Source organism: Narcine bancroftii, chromosome 11 (assembly GCF_036971445.1).
Source record: "Narcine bancroftii isolate sNarBan1 chromosome 11, sNarBan1.hap1, whole genome shotgun sequence".
Taxonomy (NCBI): Eukaryota; Metazoa; Chordata; class Chondrichthyes; order Torpediniformes; family Narcinidae; genus Narcine; species Narcine bancroftii.
Genome location: NC_091479.1, coordinates 94072037 through 94093669, shown reverse-complemented (window position 1 = coordinate 94093669; position 21633 = coordinate 94072037). Strand labels below are relative to the sequence as shown.

Here is a 21633-nt window from a genome sequence, read left to right as displayed (position 1 = left end):
GCCTGGAGATCATTGACTAGGAGAATTCTGCAGGGATCTGTACTGGGACTCCTGTTCTTTGTGATTTTTACAAATGATCTGAACAAAGTAGAGGGATGGGTCAATAAGATTGTGGATGATACAAAGGTTGAAGTTGTTTGGATAGTGTCGAAGCCTGTCATAAGTTACAACAGAAGTGTGAGGTGATGCATTTTGGTAGGTTAAACTAATGCAGAGTATATGGTTAATAATAGCTTATTTAACAGTGTGGAAGAACAGAAGGACCTTGGGATCCAAATTCTTAGACCTTCCAAGGAAGCTGTGCAGGTTGATAGAACAGTTAAAAAGGCATATGGTATGCTGGACTTCATGAATCAGAGATTCAGTTCAGGAGTTGTGAGGTAATGTTGCAGCTCTATAAATCTGTGGTGAGGCCATACTTAAGACTACTGCGTTCAGCTCTGGTCACTTGATCACAGGAAAGATGTGAAAGCTATGGAGATGGTGTAGATAAAATTTACTAGGATATTTCCTAGATTGGAAAATATGTCTTGAGGCAAGGTTAACAGAGATAACCTTTTCTCTTTGGAAAAGGATGAGAGGTGACTTAATGGAGGTCTAACTTTATGAGAGGAACAGATAAGGTCAGCACTTTTTCCCAGGGCAGGAGAAGCAAACACCAGAGGACATGTGTATAATGTGAAGGGGGAAAGTTTAGGGAGTTTAAAAAATATATATATACACAGTTATGGGTTGCTAGAATGCATCGTCTAGGGTGGTGGTGGAGGCTGGTACAAAAGACATTTAAGAGGCTCTTAGACAATCACATGGATGAAAGAAAAATAGAGGGTTATGCGGTAGGGAGGTTTTTGTTTTATTTTGGCACATGTATGTGAGGGTTGGCACAACATCGTGGGCCAAAGGTCCTCTAGTGTGCTGTAATGTTTGATGTTACATTCTCATTGTGTTCAAACCTTTGTCTGTTTTCATGTTTATCTCACTGACCCATATAAAGCACACATATGCCTCATTTTCAATTATTTTGGGCTCATGGGAATCCTATTCTCCACACATGCCTTTAAACAAAAGTTCTAAAGTGTCTTCCACAATTCTCTCACTGCCTTACGCTCTTCCTTTTTAAATGCTTGCAAGTACAATTCCCTTGACTTAAGTTTTTGCATACCACTCAATTGATCTCAAATGGCCAAAATATTTTATCAATAATCTACCAATAAAAGAAAATTGTTTCCATAATACTATCCAAATACCACCATTCCAATGGCAAAAAAAAAATCCATATATCTGTATTTTACGAGCTCTTGTTTCAGTAAAATGGGGCTGAATTATCACATTTAACATGTCACAGCCCAGTGATAATTTGATACATTGGAAGAACTGAAGGAAAGCTTGTCTAAAGCCATTCACACTTGCATCCCAGTAAATGGGCCGGCCGTTCAGTATCCCGGGATAGGAATGGGGTTTTGGCCTTTCAAACTAGACCACTCCAAGCCAGGACACTGAACAGTTTCACACTTGCAAGGGTTTATCCCTATTTCTACCTTTAATAGGAAGTCCCTGCAATGCAATTACCCATTTCACACTTGCCTGAGATGAAGTCACGTGACACTGATGTTAAGCAGATTTTGCTTTCACACTTGCCACTTTAAAGGCCAATTGGCGTTCGATTCCTGGGATCACTGGCAAGTGCAAATGGGGCTACAGTCTGTTCCAGAATTCGATACATTTGCAAAAACATTGTGATTTTGCAAAGGGAGAAAGAACCATGTTGACTGCTGGAGAGAAAAAGCTCTTCGAAACAGCTCTTGTGGCCAGCCATTTTTGTGAAATTCAGGGCAAAGCCTTTTTAGTGGATTGAGCTGTGCCAGGAGGGTCTTTTTGGGAAGCAAAGTGCTTAATTTTGATTATGACTAACAGCGGCAATCACTTGGAGAGACTGTTTCATTTTAAATGCAACTAGCAGTGAAGTTACTTGGGGAAACCAGTGCCAGGGTCTTGGAAGCTTCGTGGAAGCTGCCCAGTTCGAGTCTTTCCTACAAAAGGACCAGAAGTGTCGTGACCACAACTCGTTTGGATTGTCATTTCTTCAAAGGCAACACAAGAAGAATTTCAGAGTCTATAGCAGTTACAACTCCAGTCTTCCCATCAGTTAATTACATTTCAAAGGCCTACATTTCAACCCTGAATTTGAAAGACCGAACTTTGAAGTAACTTCGTAGATTTTGGACTGGACAGTAATGGTTTGGGTATATCAAACACACATACAATAGAGACCTGCGCAGAGCTGGGGATAGATTTAGTCTTATCAATAGTTTAAGAGTTAAGACTATCATTTAAGAGTTTAAAAATAAGATTTTAAAATTAAACACTGTCTGGTTCATTACACGTAGTTTGTTACAGGTACCTGTACTAAGAGTTTTTTTGACTTCATGCATTTTTGGGCTGCTCCTGGTCTTTTGCTGAGAATTTTTTTGCTTCGTTAGCTTTGCCTTGCTTGCTTTGATTGCACATTGTTCCTTTTGTTGCCATTTTTTACTTGCAGACTGTAAGGCAAGTAGCCGCAATTGAAGTTCTGACAGCTCTTCCTCTTCCTTCTCCTCCTCCCCTTCATCCTCCTCCTCCTCCATTTTGGCATCCTGTTAAAATGTGACAAAATTTTCTTCAACGCATTATATTCCCAACTCCAAAAAGATTCAATAATAATGTTCTAATTATAGTTAGATTCACAGAAAAGCATTTTCAATTTACCTTAAAGGTCGATTCTATTGACAACTTCTTACTATTGGAAGGATGACCTGAATCTTTAGTTTCAGCAGCTGAAAATGCATAAAAGTATTCTTGAAGTCATGCTTATTTTACATAACTCATTTAAGAATAATATTTTCTCCATACCTTGTTTTACTGTCGAAGGCTCTAAAGGGTCCACATTATGGTCTTTGATCATGTTGATTTGATCCATTTCAGCTGGAGTAGGTAGTTTGTTTCTTATAGGTTTAATTTCAAAGGATTGAAAAGCTTTAACCTGAGGTTTCTCTGTGGAAGATTGCAAGTGCTCATTGTTCTTTTCAATACTGTTTATGTCAATACTAGTATTCCCAGCTACAACTCCTGTTTCCTCTTCTAGCGAGTTTTCTCCCTTAGCATTTTGAGAGATCTTCTCTTCTCTATTAAGGCATTCCAGTTCCAGCTGAATCTCCTTGTACTTTCTAAGCAGATCTTCAAATGTTTCTTCCATGTCATCTTCATTTCTGTGGTAACAAGCTGGTCTTCTCGTTAGCGGACGACCGAAAGATTTTGCTGAGTCAAACATTAAGGAACCTCAACTTGCTTGATATGCAGGGAATTAACTCCCATACTTAGTTATTTAAGCAGATTCTACATCATTTACAAATGCTGTCAGGATGCACTATATGAGAGATGTGCATTTTCATCAGTATCCGAATATCTGGGTGTGACAGTGAGCAAGGCGCGAGGCCAAAATGATTCAATAATAATGTTCCAATTATAGTTATTTTCACAGAAAAGCATTTTTAATTTACTTTAAAGGTCGATTCTATTGACAACTTCTTACTATTGGAAGGATGACCTGAATCTTTAGTTTCAGCATATATTTTGCACAACTCATTTAAGAATAATATTCTCTCCATACCTTGTTTTACTGTTGAAGGCTGTGTGCAAGACCTCAAAGTGATTTTTTTTTTTGCACGGGGTGAAGAATACTCACTTTGCTCAAATGTTCGATTACATACGCAAGAGAATGCTGCAATCTCTACATTGGAAGAGCAACAAGGCCCACTTGTCACTGTTCATAGCAGTTTTATAACACACATCTGCAAACTCTATTTGACTGGGCTCCAACTCTAGTTCTGGACTCCTCGACCAGAATCATTCTTGTCATATCTACTGTGCAGAATTCTCCAAAGAGTTCGCATGTTTCACTGAGTTCATGACTCATTTGTCCAAAATTGAATCGAGTTACCCCCCCCTACTCAAATAACAGAAATAGCAAACAAGGGATCATTGTTGTGGCTCAATCATTTATACAATAGAAACACTCAAGAGGCAGTATCTGTGGAAAAAGCTAAAATTTTAGGTTAAAAAAAAATCTTAATCATCACTCGAAGAGTGGAAAAGTTCGTATTACATTTCTCTCTTTCCCAGTTCAAATGAAGGGTCTTGGATAGATGCTGCCTGACTTGAGTGATCAGTTTTATTTCAGATTTTTACCAGGACTTTTTTTCATTCCCCAATTATAGATTTGCACTGATTACTTTGATGAAGAGTCAAGTAAACCATATCTAAATATGCTGATCATTCAAATATAGGTGGCTTTGCAAATTGTGAGCCAATTGAAGAGTCTGCAAAATTGGTAGATAAGGTAGGGAAACACTAGGTAGCACAGCATGTGAAGCTGCTTCCTCACTGCTCCATTACCAGAGTTCAATCCTGATCAATACTGCCATTGTAGAGTTTGAACATGCTCCCCCACAACTTTGTCCGATTGCTCCCCCACAACTTTGTCCGATTGCTCCCCCACAACTTTGTCCGATTGCTCCCCCACAACTTTGTCCGATTGCTCCCCCACAACTTTGTCCGATTGCTCCCCCACAACTTTGTCCGATTGCTCCCCCACAACTTTGTCCGATTGCTCCCCCACAACTTTGTCCGATTGCTCCCCCACAACTTTGTCCGATTGCTCCCCCACAACTTTGTCCGATTGCTCCCCCACAACTTTGTCCGATTGCTCCCCCACAACTTTGTCCGATTGCTCCCCCACAACTTTGTCCGATTGCTCCCCCACAACTTTGTCCGATTGCTCCCCCACAACTTTGTCCGATTGCTCCCCCACAACTTTGTCCGATTGCTCCCCCACAACTTTGTCCGATTGCTCCCCCACAACTTTGTCCGATTGCTCCCCCACAACTTTGTCCGATTGCTCCCCCACAACTTTGTCCGATTGCTCCCCCACAACTTTGTCCGATTGCTCCCCCACAACTTTGTCCGATTGCTCCCCCACAACTTTGTCCGATTGCTCCCCCACAACTTTGTCCGATTGCTCCCCCACAACTTTGTCCGATTGCTCCCCCACAACTTTGTCCGATTGCTCCCCCACAACTTTGTCCGATTGCTCCCCCACAACTTTGTCCGATTGCTCCCCCACAACTTTGTCCGATTGCTCCCCCACAACTTTGTCCGATTGCTCCCCCACAACTTTGTCCGATTGCTCCCCCACAACTTTGTCCGATTGCTCCCCCACAACTTTGTCCGATTGCTCCCCCACAACTTTGTCCGATTGCTCCCCCACAACTTTGTCCGATTGCTCCCCCACAACTTTGTCCGATTGCTCCCCCACAACTTTGTCCGATTGCTCCCCCACAACTTTGTCCGATTGCTCCCCCACATCTCAAAGACATACAGGTTTGGCAAATAAATTGGCCATTCTAAATTGTCAGTACAGATTCAGTGCACCCAAGAGCTTGGCTCCATGCTGAGTGACACCAAGAATGAAAAAGCAAAAATAAATCAAATCAGAATACTGTACTAAATGTTGATGTACAAAAGGATTGCGTATCAGCATGCAGAGATAACTAATTAGGAAGGTTATGGAATGAAATTGCAAGCAGCACAGAGAATAAACCTAGGGATTTTCTGATGCATTTTATGAGGTGCTGATAAATTGCATGAAAGACTGGAGAGCAACTGGTTTTTATTTCTTATGTCGCAGTCCAATTAATCCTTTTGCATTTTCTCTTTGGCATACATCTGTTGAAGCAAAAGGACCAAAACTGGTTTCACCATGATTAAGCATAATTGTTGTAAGACATCTTTACTCTTGCACACAAATCCTCTTGCCAAATAAAAAGTCATTTTAAGAGATTTGTGCAGTGACAAACCAAGCCCCTTGAAACAATTTCCAATTTCTTTTACTATCCAAACGGATAACCACATCTGTATTGATTTATCTGAAATTTTATTTCCAAAATGTAAAATATTCAGAACATTCAACTATATCCTCCTATACCATTTTAAATTGAAGTGTTATCTGGCATTAATCTGGCCAAATCATTACATGCAGTAGTTTCCAGATCTGCTCCACCGTAAAATGTAGTGGTGAGAATTCAGATTACAGACCAACGATGAAGTTATTGGTTAAAATTAGAGTTGGATCACAATGAAACTTAGTGATAATTTGAAGCACAAGAAACCTTTCAAATAATGTTACTTAGATAACAAACAATCCAAATGTTTGAATTCAGGAGTTACCAGGACGCCATCTGGGTTAGAGGGAATGAACTATGGGGAGAGGTTTGGCAAACTTGGGTTGTTTTCACTGGAATGTTGGAGGCTGAAAGGAGACCCGATAGAACTTGATAAAATTATGAGGCACAGAGCAGACAGTTTCCTCAAAAGGTAAACATGTCACATAACAGAAGACAAAATAACATAACAACAGTGGGCACTCTGGCCCATCAAGCCATTCTGCTATCCAATGAGATCATGGCTAATTTGGCCATGGACTCAGCTCCACACCCACCTGATCCCCAAAGCCATTAACTCCCCTATTACTCTGAAATCTATCTGCATCTTAAATATTTAATGAGACCAGCCTCTCCTGCTTCAGTGGGTAGAGAATTTCATCGATTCACTCCTCTCATCCTCATCAGTCTGAGGTTTACACCAAATCTCGAGTTACGTCCCTGAAACACAAGTACCACCCACTCATGGAAAATTTTCTGCTTTTATCTTATCTATTCATTTCATAATTTTATAGGTTTCTAATACAATCCTTCCCATATGCTTCTAAACTCCAATGAGCATAGCTCTAAGCTACTTGATCTCTCCTCATAAGCGAACTGGCTCATTTCTGGAATCAAAGCCAATACATTTCCTGTCTCACAAGGACAGAATTGCACACAATGCACCAGGTGCAGCCTCAGCACAACTCTGTTCATTTGCAGCAGAACCTGCAGGCTTTCAAATTCAATTTACCAATTAAGGCTATTGCATTTATCTTGATTACATACAAACTAACTTTTCCCGATTCATGCGCAAGCACTCACTGGTCTCTTTGCACAACAGCTTGCTGCAATTTTTCATCATTTAAATAATAGTCCACTTTAGCATGTTCCAAACCAAAGTATACAACCTCAAAATGTTGTCATGCCAGATCCCTGCCCACTCATTCAGCCCACCTGTATCTTTTGGTAGAGTGTCCTTTACACATTTTCCTTTTCCACTTAACAAAAATAGATGCGCTGCATAAATTATTCTCCAAAGTGGTTCTGTATGTTGTGAAGCGGGTGCTGAGTACCAATCCCTGAAGCACCCCACTCACCACTAATGGCCAAGCTGAAAAACACCCATTTATTCCAACTCCGTCTTCTATTGGTTAAGCAAACATCTATCCATGCCTTATCTTATGGATGTCTTTTGTGCAGTACCTTAACAAATGCCTTCTGGAAATACAAGCAACTTGTTCCCTCTATGCACTGCACTTGTTAAAAAGAACTCCACTAAATTAATTAAATATGACTTGCCCTTCCCGAATCCAGGCTGCATCTGCCTGACTGAACAATTTCTATCCAGATATCCTTTTTATTCAAGTGTCTGTTTTTCCTGATTCCGAACAAAGAATTCAAGCCCGAAACATTGGTTACCTTTTACTTCCAATAGATGCTGCATGACCAGTTGAGTTTCTCCAGCATTCAAACCCAGCATCTGCATATTTCCTTGTTTAACACTCTCCAGATGGCTTGTTTTTTTTTCTTAATAACAGCATCAAGTATTTTTTTTAAACCAGCACAGCTGCTTTTTGCCTACCTTTTAAAATAAGTGGTATTACAGTTCCAGCCTTTCAATTGACTGGGTTCTGCCCAGAAAATTTTGGAAGACAACTTTAACCACTTATTTCAGTACCAGGGGATTCTCTCAGGTCTAGGGGATGGGTCTTCCTTTAGCCCCATTGGCCCAGCACAAAACATCAAGGCCCCCACCTCCCACTGCCTTAACATCAATGTGGCATATTATTTGATCTTTACTTTGAAAATTGACAGAAAATACTTGTTTACAGTGAAGGGGAAAAAGCTTAAATGAGACACGCAGAGCAAGTTTTAAAAAAAAAGTATGATTGGTGCCTGGAAGAGCTGCCCCAAGGGAAGTGGTGGAAGCAGACACGATAGTATTCAGGAAGCATAAACAGATTTGAATATCCAAGGATCAGAGGGATTTGTATCAAGTGCAAACAGAAGTTTAGTTTAATTTGGGAACCATGTTTGGAAAATACATAATGGGCAGAAGAGCCTATTCCAGTGCAGTTCTCTGCAAGAACTATTGAGATCAGCCGAGTTCGTACTCAATGTCAGAGGAGGTGGCCTCCTCCCATTTAATAATCCGACTACAAGGGTATCATGCATTAGAAGACCTGCCCCCCAGAAAGAAAATCCCACTCGTTCACAGACTCTATGGGGAGACTACCTCCGGCTCTTCGCTGTCATTTGGTTGCGATCTCGCGCCGGGTCCTGACTACGAGCCCGTTCCGAAGGGAGGTGCCGAGATTACTTCGATATGCTTGGTCAGCGAACCCAGAGAGCCTGCTAGGCCCAGAATTCAGCTGGCAACGCCACGCGGGGTGGGGTCAAGGCGAAGAACGGAAGGATACGTTTCCTGGGTGGGGAATCCCTGCGGACATTGCTCCCGCTGACGAAGTGGGGCCCGGCACCTGGCCCGGGTCTCCCTCCTCTCCTGTAGCCCCGTGGGCCCGTGCATCCTCTGCCCCAGCGGCCGCGATTAGGAGCTTCCCGAAAGCGGAAGCGGCCGAAAGTACCGTGACTCCTCTCCCAGAAGTTCGAGCGGGGCGAATCGCCGAGCAGAGCGGGAGAGGGCAGCAGCGGCGGCTGCTGCTGCGTGAAGCCCCGGTACTGGTCCTTGGGCCGGTAGGCCAGGCCGTTGCTAGAAGACAGCGGCTGGGCATTGAGGCGAGCACCGGGCCGGTGAGGCTTAGGCCCCGGACGGCTGCTGCCAGGCCTCGGCCTTTGCGCGGAGAACGACACGGGCCGCGGGTCCCGGTCGAAGCATTCCTCGTTGTCGTCATCGATCTCGCCGTCTTCCAGCTCCCCTTCCTCTTTGGGCGACAGCTGCTCGCTTCCGAGCTCCATGACGTTGCCCTGCCGCAGGCACTGAGCACCAAAGCCCGTCTCCCTCACACGCAGCGATAGCGGAACTGACGTCAAGCGCAGGGGGAGGGAGGGGCGTGGGTGTGGTGAGGTCGCATGTGCGCTCACCTGCTGAAGGGCGCATGCGCACTCCCCCGCTGAAGGGCGCATGCGCGCTCCCCGCTGAGGGTCCCAGTGCCCTCACCAACTGGACAAGTTGGACGCGATGGTGAGCTTTCAGCTACTCAAGGCAAACGAATCTGGAGATGTATGAACTCTGGGCCCCACTCCCGCGCTGACATGTCTGTCCATGGCTTCATGCACTGCCATAAAAACAATGCATTGCTCTTTATGTAGCAAAGAGATGGATACATAACCAACGTTTCCGGCTTGAGCCCTGCATCAAGGTATGGGAGCAGCAAGGATGACAGATGGGGACCAGTGAGAGCTTAATCCCTCGTTGCCGTCCCTCAAAAAGATTTGGCAAAGTTTTGCAGTAAGCAGGAGTAAAACGTGAAAGTCAGCAGACGGGCAGGGTGCCTACGGTCAATTTTCCAAACCTTAAATGAAGGGTTATGTTTGTTTTTTTAAAACCTTTGCTATGTAAAGTACACTATTTGACCTGCTGAGTTTCTCTGCCATTGTGTTTTTACTTCAATCGCGGTGTCTGCAGACTTTCTGTTTTATTCCTGGAGATGTTTTGGCCTGCTTTATTTTGTTATCTTTCGATAGTCATAGAGTTGCACGGCATGGAAACTAGCCTTTCAGCCCATGTAAACTGTAAGGGATACTGGAATGTCAGGAGTCAAGCAAGTGCTAATTAAAAATGAAGTATTATGGGTTAACTTAAGGTGAAGGGATGCTGGAATGTGAGGAGTCAAGCAAGTGCTCATTAGAAATGAAGTATTATGGGTTAACTTAAGGTGAAGGAATGCTGGAATGGGAGGAAGGGTTATAAAAGTATAATAAAATAAGGATCTTCAAAACAGGATAGAAAGTAGATAGCTTGAGCAAGGCTTGGGGATTGATTAATGAATAAAGAACAAAGACATGATATTTCCCGGCTAACAAGTTTGCAGGAAGGCACATAAACTGATAAGAAGTTAGAATCCACGTGGGCAGAATTACCTAATGCTAAACCAATCCAGGAGGCAGAAGAATGTTAGGGGGAAGGTATCTCTGTACTGAAATGAAATGTATAAAAGTTGGGTCAGCCTCAGAATCTGTGTGTATTTCCAGGGTAAGGGGAAGCACCCAGCTTTGCATTGTTGTAATAGCATAATAAAAGTTCTTTGTTCTCAATTTTTGTCTCGAGTGAAATCTGTGAAGGCAAATCTGCTTGTCACAACTTGGGGGCTTCTCCGGGATCCCACTCCCTCCACTGACAGAGTGCCCGACGACGGGGGTAGGTGCACCCCAGCTGATTCAGCCGGACTCACGGACGAAGGGTGACTGGTCAGTGGATGAAGCGAGTGATATCCGAGAAGAGGCATTGAGAACAAACGAGAGGACATTAAGGAAGTGCGCTAGAACTAGCTACTGGATCTCGGTAAGAGAAATTTTACTTACCTGTTAGTATGGGAGGTGTGAGTAGTAAGGAAGAGAGTCCTAGTGAAGGATGAGAGGATCAGATAACCGAGCAAAGTCCGTTAGGATTAATGTTATCTGATTGGGGTGCGGGGAGAACCCGTGGGAAGGACAAACAGACCATGGTCAGGTATTCCAGTTTGGAATGGGTTAAAAGTCTGATTAAAGGGAGTTCAGTATATTGGCCAAAGCTCGGATCTGAGGATGACTGCATGTGTCAAGCATTGAACATCTGGCTCTATCAAAACCAAAGAGATAATCTTGAGAGCAGGGAATATGCAGCCTGCTGGCTCAGGGGATCTTTGATCAACTGGTTTTGAATGAAAAGGAATGCAAGGACAAGAAAGATAAGGAACCTTTTGTCCCTGAAACACAAGGATGGGATGTGTTACATTCCCCTCCTCCACCTTGTGCGCCTCCTATGACGGCTCCTATCTTCCCCCCCCCCCCCTATGCTCTACCCTTCTGCACCTTCCCCTCCTCCACCACAGCTAAAGGAGAAGAAAGTAGGGGTGGTATGATGAGCTGTTCACAAAGTACTCGATTACCACCTCTATTGACAAGAGAGAGAGGCGACTTTAATTCAGAGCAGTGCGAGACCCTTTGATTCATTTCCCAGAGAGCAGGAACCTAGACATCTTCTTTTCTTTGGCTTGGCTTCGCGGACGAAGATTTATGGAGGGGGTAAAAGTCCACGTCAGCTGCAGGCTCGTTTGTGGCTGACAAGTCCGATGCGGGACAGGCAGACACGGTTGCAGCGGCTGCAGGGGAAAATTGGTTGGTTGGGGTTGGGTGTTGGGTTTTTCCTCCTTTGCCTTTTGTCAGTGAGGTGGGCTCTGCGGTCTTCTTCAAAGGAGGTTGCTGCCCGCCAAACTGTGAGGCACCAAGATGCACGGTTTGAGGCGATATCAGCCCACTGGCGGTGGTCAATGTGGCAGGCACCAAGAGATTTCTTTAGGCAGTCCTTGTACCTTTTCTTTGGCCAATGGAGAGCTCGCCATATAACACGATCTTGGGAAGGCGATGGTCCTCCATTCTGGAGACGTGACCCACCCAGCGCAGCTGGATCTTCAGCAGCGTGGGCTCGATGCTAGACTCGATGCTAGACCTAGACATAATAAGCCAGAAACTAACTGGATGAGACCTATACGGGAAATTCCCATGGGAGGGGGTCTCGGTTTTGTAAATGTGCCCCTGACTAGTCCGGAGGTGCATAATTTTAAGAGAGAATGCCCAATGCAAGCCAGGGAGACGCGTCCTTACGCACTGATGTGTTGGAATATAGGGGTTAATTAATCATAGAAAATATGTAGAATATATGCTTATGTACTATTCAGTTTGTATACATGAATTCAGTACTATGTAACAATTTAATATTTACCTCATGGTGAAGGGAAAGAGTAATGTAAGTTAGGGGCAGCCACAGTATGTAGCAAAGTTGGCTGATTACAGTAGGTTTAGAATTGCCTGCTCCCAAAATACAAAAGAGAGGATATGTATGAAACAATTTAGTAGGAAGGTTAAGGCAAAAGGAGGTGTTGATTAGCATAAACAAAAAGAATCCTGACAGAGACTGTCAGAAACAAAGAGAGTGGAATCAGTAAGAAGCTAAGACAGAAGGAGGTGTTTAGTAGAACAGAAGAATATGGCCAGATGAGAACAAAGAAATAATTAGAAATATCTGGGGTATAAATTGATTCCTGATCAAAACAACAGGATATTCTGACCTTGAGGATTAAAAAAGATGGGCTCTACACCCCAGATAACTGCAGAGCAGGAAATTACTTGTGATAAATCTTATACAAGAAATCTAGCAAAGGAAGCCATCTTTTGTTCTGTATGATAAGGTTGAGCTATATAAACTGTAGAGACTGGACAGTAGAGGTCAGTCTTGGGGAATAGCTCACTGTGCAGGTGACCTATGAACTAATGACTGAACCAGAGCTCTGTTAAGCTTTATTCTTATGCTGTGTAATAAACTGATTCTCCTATCACTTTATTTAACGAACACGCTGGACTCAGATGACACATAGACTAAATTAAGGGTAGGGTAAAGCCAGAGTCAGACAGATGGAAGCGGATTATGAATAGAGGGGGTCACGGTTCTCAGTCAATACACACCGTGGGGCTGCACGGAGAACCATTGTTAAATTTAAGCATAGGACCCCACAGTGACAAGATGGTATTTTTAGTAGATTCTGGGGCAGCCCGGTCTAGTATTTTACAACCACCCGAGGGTGTTAGGATAGAGGGGACAGTGATGATTTTGGGCGTAGGAGGAAGAGACTTTACAGTCCCTGTATTAAGAGATGTAAGAATACAAATGGGAGAAAAGGTAATAACAGAGGATATTTTACTAGTTCCCCAAGCTGGAGTTTGTTTGTTAGGACGAGATTTACAGGAACACAGGAATCAGGTATCGGGGTTCAATTGTATGTATTAAGCGAGGAAGATCGAGAACTAATAAATCCTGGAGTATGGGCAGAAAGAGGGAATAGAGGAGTGTTAGATATTCCTCCCCTGCAAGTTACTTTAAAAGATTCTGAACAAGTAATTAGACGAAAACAGTATCCAATTCCTATGGCTGGCCGAAAGGGGCTGCAGCCAGTAATTGACTAGTTGGTGAAAGATGGTATACTCGAACCTTGTATGTCACCTTTTAATACCCCAATTATACCTGTCCAAAAACCAGACGGTACCTATCGATTAGTGCAGGACTTGAGGGAGCTGAACAAAATTATTCTCACCCGTCACACGGTTGTACCTAATCCCTATATAATAATGGGTAAAATCGATCCACATAGTAAATGGTTTAGTGTGATTGACCTCAAAGATGCTTTCTGGACCTGTCCGTTAGCAACAGAGAGCAGAGACATGTTTGCCTTTGAATGGGAAAATCCTTTTACTGGACGCAAGAATCAATATCGGTGGATGGTCCTTTCCCAGGGCTTTACGGAATCACCAAATTTATTCGGTCAGGTCTTAGAACAAATACTAGATGAGGCTCCTCGGAGAGAGAATTATCAGTTGATACAATATGTTGATGATTTGTTAATTACGGGAAAAGCGTATGAATTAGCTAAACAGTATACTGTTGAACTTTTGGATTTTCTGGAGAATAAGGGTCTCAGGGTGGGAAAATCCAAATTACAATTTGTTCAATCAGAAGTTAAATACTTTGGTCATCTGGTAAGTCAGGGAACTCGATTACTCGTTGGCTGCTGAAGGCAGCGTTTGTGAAAGACTGGTTAAGGACAATGCTCACAACGGTCAGGCGGTTAAAGACACTTCTTCAGGAGTTCGAAAATCTTCCCATGCCCAGGTTCAGACAGGGCAACCTTGGTCCGGTGTGGGATGAAGTAGACTTTTTATTGGTAACTAAGCGTAGCTAAAGAAAAAGGGTGGATTGTAAGGGATACTGGAATGTGAGGAGTCAAGCAAGTGCTAATTAAAAATGAAGTATTGTTAGAAATTAAAGTACCTTTAAAGAAATTGCTCGAGACAAAAATTGAGAACAAAGAACATTTATTACTACAACAATGCAAAGTTGGGTGCTTCCCCTTACCCTGGGAATACACACACATACTGGGGCTCACCCAACTTTTATACAGTCAATTTCAGTATCAGAATGCCCTCCCCCTTACATTCTTCTGCCCCCTGGATGGGTTTGGCATAGGTAATTCTTCCTGCCTACGTGCAGTTTCAGTACACTTGGAGGACCAGGGGGTATCCTGTGGGTGCCCCATCATGTCATTGTCCTTATTCACACCTTCCTGATTCTCTGGGCTACAGTCTCTTGATATGCAGAGTTGACTCATTCTATCTAGGGTTGGCTAATTTCATATGTATAAATCTGTGTATGGTTAGCTAATTAGAAATGTATGACTTGGTACTTCTGTCCAGGGCTAGGAGACCCTTATCTGATCCAGACTACCTCAACTTCCTACATTCTATTGTACCTTACCATTCCTTATCTTAGTCCTATGGTCTTGTCACAAAGGATAGAAGATTCTTATGTTAATCGTGCTGACTCTGCTTTCCTGCATCCTAAGCCCCAAACTTATCCTGTTTGAACTGGTTTCAGCCATTTTACTGATGAACTTTAGTTTCTTCCATGTTCATAATTTTAGGTCAATTTTCCCATCTCTCACAATCCTCACTTTTCTTTTAGATCAGTAATACTGATCTTTCACCATGATCAGTGTTACTGATCTTTGGTTACTAGTGTCAGTGTGACTGATCCCCCCCCCCCCACTCCTCACTTTTCTTTTAGATCAGTAACACTGATCTTTCAAGTGTAAGGTGTAGTTTTACCCAGCTGGTCAATAACCGAATTGTAATGTCTGTGTAAAGTCTTTAGGTAGGGGAGCACCATGAAGGTCAGGGGAGTGAGTCCAGCTGCTTATTAGGGTTTGGAGTATCAGGCTCCAGTTCTCAGTAAAGAGTCTAGTCCATCCCATACGTTGAAATATTGAAGCAGTGTCTTTGAAGCACACGACTTTTGTAAGTGTTGTCCCGACGAAGTCTGTGAGAGACGCTGCCTTCAGCAGTGAACGAGTAGCAGTCTGTGAGAAGCGCTGCCTTCAGCAGCGAACGAGTAGCAGTCTCTGAGAAGCGCTGCCTTCAGCAGCGAACGAGTAGCAGTCTATGAGAAGCGCTGCCTTCAGCAGCGAACGAGTAGCAGTAGTCAGGCGGTTCCGTTTGATTGTGGCTCGTATCTGATGTCCTCTTCAGCCCCGAACCCTAGGGCCACCGATCTCCGAAGGCTGTTTGGAGCCTGATATTAAAGTGTCAAGCAGCTCACGTTGTTGGAAACTGGTGCTCCCTTTCATGGGGTGATGAAAAGTGACCAAGCAGGGGGGGGATTGTTTCTTGTGATTTAACTGTGTGTTGCAGCTTGTCTGCTAACATTAGCATATATATCATTGAACTTGTGAGTTGCAGCCTGTCTGTGTACATTAGCATATGTATTAACTCTCTCTCTCTCTGTTACATGTACAATGCTGACTACCATTCTGTCTGTCTTTGTCCCACCATGTCCTTTGTGCTATCGCTTCAAAACTCCTGTCTTTAATACCTGTGTAGGCTATGATACGAATTAGATGTACTCCACTAAAGCTGTTTAATTCCCCTGGTCCGTATTGGGATCCCTTATATCCCATTATGACTATACATTAAATCTATGCCCTGTCTACATTCTAAAGGAGCTGAATTGTAACCTCTGCTGCCCCTATTCCAGGGGGGCTTAAAACATTAACGAACAATATTCCAAAGAAATTAGTAAACAACAATGAACAATACATGTAAAGCTCATTAAAACCAGCATTAAAATACAATAAGAACTGAATAAAACACAATAAATGTAAAGCTCATTGAAAACTGCAATAAAATACAATAAGAACTGAATAAAACCACAATAAATGTCAAGCTCATTGAAAACTGCAATAAAATACAACAATAACTGAATAATCAAAAGACAAGTAAAATACAACAATAACTGAATAAACCATTAAAGAAACGAAAAAAAATGTTAAATTACGGCACTTTGTAACAATCTGACTTTCCTTTGTGTTAGTGTAAAAATTGTAAAATGAAACACAAACCATATTTGCATGGGTTTTGAATATGTTAGACCGTATTAAAATGCAGTTGGAGCTGCTTGTCTGTATGGGGCACAACCCTCCAATTTGTTAGAGTACATAACAGACATTGTAGCACAAGAGCCTCTGCAAAAGAACTTGAAACATATTCAACCTTTAGTTCTGCCTTAAGTAAAATGCCTTGTGCCACAGCTCACAGGAGCTGGTCTTATTTAAAACAGTCTGTAAAACAGGCACCAAAAAAAGTTAAAAGATGTTCTTATGAAGATTGCACACACAATAATTTAAGTACAGGCTAGTTTCTATTATATTCCACTTAAAAGTTCTGCTGCATGAATCCTGGAGCTTGTGGAGTCATTATTGAATCAAGAAATATTGGTACCATGCCAATCTCATTCTAACATGCCAATTTCTCCAGTCCTTAAGTCAAGATGTACTGAATAGCATCTGGTACAAGATCTGTGAGTTCTTAATGATATTATTCTTATGCACCCAATTGTTCTGAACGATGCCACCAATTTAAATCATATTCCACCTATTGCAGTACTCACACAGCACCATAGACCAGTTCGCAGGTTTATTTCTCCATTAAGTTGAATCCAGTTGCGCAGGGTTTACCTCCGTGATTATTTACAATGTAACTTCCGCACTACCGGATTTAAATATAAACCTGATGAATGGGGGAAAGTTATCATGAATTAAATAACAGCGGCAATACAGAGAAATTGTGCTGAGGCATTAATTTCACTCCAGAGGAAAATGCACCAGAGAAATGAATGATTAAACTTATAGGAATCCCCATAGGAATCCCCAGAGGTATCTTTATTCTCCAGAGGTGGGTGATCTTTAAACTCACGGACCTTGACTGCTGAATGTGTAGAAGAAATGTATTAAATGTGTTGATAGGGCTCCATACCTCTAACTGCAAGACAAGAGCCTGAAGCCTCAATTTCAAGTGCCACAGTGCACTTAAAGGGACATGCACACTCCCCCTTCAACTGGCTGATCCAGCCACTTTACACATCAGATCCTTTCTTTATCTTACATACACTTAAAATAAGACGTGTAGAACTCACCCTATTTGCGCAAACATTTCTCCCTGCAAATGTTATAACATCACAACTCTCAGGTACTCCCTGTGCAAAATCACATTTGAATACAATTTATTTCATAAATTGGAATTAACTGGTAGTTAAATTCGCTCATTCTACAGTATTGATAAACGATCCTTTATGACATTTAATTTTTAGAATGAATTTTAATCAATAATGGTCAGTGACTGAAGTGGGAAGTCGTGATTTATGAAATTATCTCTGGTCTCTACTCTCCCACTCCCTGCACTTCTCCCAACATTCAGGAGCTGGCACACAGTCCCTGCCTTTTTCCATGTTACTCATCTACTATTACTTTAACTGCTTGCATCAAAATGTTAGCCTTTGCTTTCTGCTTATCCTCAGATGTCTGGACAAATGCTTTTTGTGTGATCTGTAGAAGCTGGGTTATTCCCTGCTCATGCCAATTTTCTGTCTTTTGTAATTTTCTCTTAATGTCTGGGGCTGAGTTGGTAACAAAACCTGTTAGTACCAATTGTTCCCCTGCTGGGGATTCTATGTCGAGACCCCCATATTGTATATATATTTGGTCCCAAAAATTGGTCTAACTGTTCGGCACATCCCTGGGGATCTTCTATCAGGGAGGTCAGTTCTTTCTTAAAGTTACACACTTCAGTACTGGTCAGGGGCACATTTACGAAACCGAGACCCTCTCCCATGGGAACTTCCCGCAGTGGTCTCATCCAATTGGTTTCTGGCTTATTAGGTCTGGGTTCCTGCTCCCTGGGAAATGAATCAAAGGGTTCTGCCCTTTCTTCCTGAAGAGTCTCACGCTGTTCTGAATTAAAGTTACCTCTCTCTCCTGCCAACAGAGGTGGTAATCGAGTGCTTTGTGAGCAAGTTATCATACCACTCCTGCTCTCTTCTCTCTTCTCTAGTGGTGGGGGAGGTGGGGAAGGTGCAGAAGGGTAGGTCATAGGAGGGGAAGGAAAGATAGGAGCCGGCATAGGAGGAACATAAGGTGGAGGGAGGGAATGTAACACATCCCAACCCTGTGGTTCAGGGACAAGAGGTTCCTCCTCTCTCTTATTCCTGAATTCTTTCTCATTCAAAACCAGCTGTTCAATGGATCCCTTGAGCCAGCAGGCTGCATATTCCCTGCTCTCAACATTGTCTGGCTGGTTTTGATAGAGCCATAAGTTCAAAGCTTCACACATCCATTCATCCTCGGATCCGAATTTTGGCCAGTACACGGAGCTCCCTTTAACCGGGTATTTAACCCATTCATTACAACAATACCTGACCATCGTCAGTTTGTCTTTACCGCGGGTCTTTCCTGTGCCCCACTCAGATAACATCAACCCAAGCGGGCTGTATGTAGCTATCTGGTGGTCACGTCCTGTGTCAGGACTCTCATCTTTACTGCCCGCTATTCCCATGCTTAGGAACAAGTAAAATACTCTTACCGAGTTCTAGCAGTACTGCTCTAGCGCGCGTCCTTCCGCCGTTTGTTCTCAATGCCTCTTCTCGGATATCACTCGCTTCTTCCACTGACCAGCCACCCGTCGCCCGTGAGTCCAGCTGAATCAGCCGGGGTGCACCTACTCTCGTCGTCGGGGTACTCTGTCAGTGGAGGGAGTGTGATCCCGGACGAGCCCCCATTAATTGTGAGAGATGGGAAAATTGACCTAAAATTATGAACATGGAAGAAACTAAAGTTCATCAGTAAAATGGCTGAAACCAGTTCAAACAGGATAAGTTTGGGGCTTAGGATGCAGGAAAGCAGAGTCAGCACGATTAACATAAGAATCTTCTATCCTTTGTGACAAGACCATAGGACTAAGATAAGGAATGGTAAGGTACAATAGAATGTAGGAAGTTGAGGTAGTCTGGATCAGATAAGGGTCTCCTAGCCCTGGACAGAAGTACCAAGTCATACATTTCTAATTAGCTAACCATACACAGATTTATACATATGAAATTAGCCAACCCTAGATAGAATGAGTCAACTCTGCATATCAAGAGACTGTAGCCCAGAGAATCAGGAAGGTGTGAATAAGGACAATGACATGATGGGGCACCCACAGGATACCCCCTGGTCCTCCAAGTGTACTGAAACTGCACGTAGGCAGGAAGAATTACCTATGCCAAACCCATCCAGGGGGCAGAAGAATGTAAGGGGGAGGGCATTCTGATACTGAAATTGACTGTATAAAAGTTGGGTGAGCCCCAGTATGTGTGTGTATTCCCAGGGTAAGGGGAAGCACCCAACTTTGCATTGTTGTAGTAATAAATGTTCTTTGTTCTCAATTTTTGTCTCGAGCAATTTCTTTAAAGGTACTTTAATTTCTAACAGTATTATGGGTTAACTTAAGGTGAAGGGATGCTGGAATGGGAGGAAGGGTTATAAAAGTATAATAAAATAAGGATCTTCAAAACAGGATAGCAAGTGTTGGAATCTAGGGGTTAAAACAGTATGAAATAAATGATAAATTAATAAGTGTATATTTACTGCATGGAATCTAGGGGTTAAAACAGTAAGAAATAAATGATTAATCAATAAGTTCATTTGTACTGCATGAGTCAGGGAAAGAGGAATGTGGCTAAGTGGCTGTCACAGCATGGAGCAAAGTTGGCTGAACAAAATTGGTTGCTCCCAAGATACAGGGAGAGGATATGCATAAAACGATTTAGGAGGAATGCTCAACTGAAGGAGGTGGGAAGTAGCACAGGAGACACAGGCCAGATCAGAACAAAGAATGGCCCACAAGAATCAAAGGGAATGGAAAACCAGTCTAGGAGGAAGATTAAGGCACGAGGAGGTGTTAAAGAGAACAGCAGAAATTGGCCAGACAGGGACCAAATGGTGATTAGAAATATCTGGGGATGAATTAATTTCAGATCTAAACAACAGGATAGTCTGGCCTGGAGGATTAACATGGGAATGCTACACCCCAGAAATCTGCAAAACAGGAGATGACTTGTGATAACCCTTATGCAAAAAGATCTAGCAGGGAAAACAACTTTTGTTCTGTGTGATAAGATTGACCTATATAAACTGTGCCAACTGGACAATAGGGGTCAGTCTCGGGGAGTAGCTCACTGGCAGGTGACCTATGAACTAACAGACTGACCCAGAGCTCTGTTAAGTTTTATTCTTGTGCTGTGCTGTGCTGTGTAATAAACTGACTGTTGAACCGAATACCTTCTCCTATCACTTCATTCAAAGAACGCGCTGGACTCAGACTACACATAGACTAAAATTAAGAGTAAGTTAAAGCCAGAGTCCAACAATTTGGTGACCCCGACGTGATGAAGATGGAGAAGTGACGGAAGAAAAAGATACGAAACACCGGTCGATTGTGGTGTGGTGATAACAACAAATGGCCATTCAACAAAGGGAGGTAAGCAGACGCCTGTTTAAACAAAGTTCTGCTATTGGCAACAATAAAATTGTGTGTTGTCACTACTCTGCAAAAGACCTAGTTAAAGACAAGAATAAAACAGAAAGGAGGTTGGAATCCCTCTACGGAGGTTGAGGTCCCTCTAGGAAAAGGTTGGAATCCCTCTAAGGAGGTTGAGGTCCGGTTGGAATCCCTCTAAGGAGGTTGAGGTCCCTCTAGTAGAACGGGGTTGGAGCCCCTTGTAGCAATCTCGAGAGGTAGATTTAGACACTTGGCCAAGTAGTATAAGGTGTATTGTGTTATAGTTATTTGTTTCTATAGTGTGTAATAAGTATTTGTTTAAGAATCGTGTACCATAGTAAGTGTATAATAAGTATTTGTTTAAGAATCGTGTACCATAGTAGTGTATAATAAGTATTTGTTTAAGAATCGTGTACCATAGTAGTGTATAATAAGTATTTGTTTAAGAATCGTGTACCATAGTAGTGTATAATAAAGTATTTGTTTAAGAATCGTGTACCATAGTAGTGTATAATAAGTATTTGTTTAAGAATCGTGTACCATAGTAGTGTATAATAAGTATTTGTTTAAGAATCGTGTACCATAATAGTAATAAGTATCTGTATAAGGTGTTCGGCATTTAACTGTTTTTTCATGCACGCTGGTATTGTTGCTGTGTATATCACTGTATTACTCACGATGTTTTAAGTACTTCTGAAAAAGGGGTAGCAGAGGTTACAGATTGTACTGTTTTACAGAGTAGAGAAGGCATAGAGGCAAGGTATTTAGAATACGGATCAGGGAAACACAGTGGGGATAGGCAGTCACACAGTGAGGCACC

General features: G+C 42.6%; 2 protein-coding genes across 5 annotated transcripts in view; one reads left to right on the top strand and one right to left on the bottom strand.

Moving 5' to 3' along the window:
- The window catches only part of LOC138746150 (zinc finger C3H1 domain-containing protein-like), a 79152-nt gene extending 69923 nt beyond the window's left edge, over positions 1-9229 (bottom strand). For 3 of the 4 annotated variants that reach the window (XR_011346728.1, XR_011346727.1, XM_069904059.1), the window contains exons 1-4: positions 8657-9228; positions 2890-3294; positions 2746-2813; positions 2402-2633 (exon numbers count right to left, since the gene is read on the bottom strand). Coding sequence is in view for 2 of the 4 variants with exons in the window: in XM_069904059.1 (XP_069760160.1) it covers positions 2402-2633; positions 2746-2813; positions 2890-3294; positions 8657-9152 (1201 nt within the window). In the remaining 2 variants the exon portion in view is untranslated. Of the gene's footprint in view, positions 1-2401; positions 2634-2745; positions 2814-2889; positions 3295-8656 lie in introns of all 4 variants that reach the window. The other variant, XM_069904060.1, reaches the window with a different exon arrangement.
- Positions 9230-9294: 65 nt separating this feature from the next.
- tmem19 (transmembrane protein 19) overlaps positions 9295-21633 on the top strand; it is a 52139-nt gene continuing 39800 nt past the window's right edge. The window contains exon 1 of the mRNA XM_069904066.1: positions 9295-9556. The gene's annotated coding sequence lies outside the window, so the exon portion shown is untranslated. The remainder of the gene's footprint in view (positions 9557-21633) is intronic.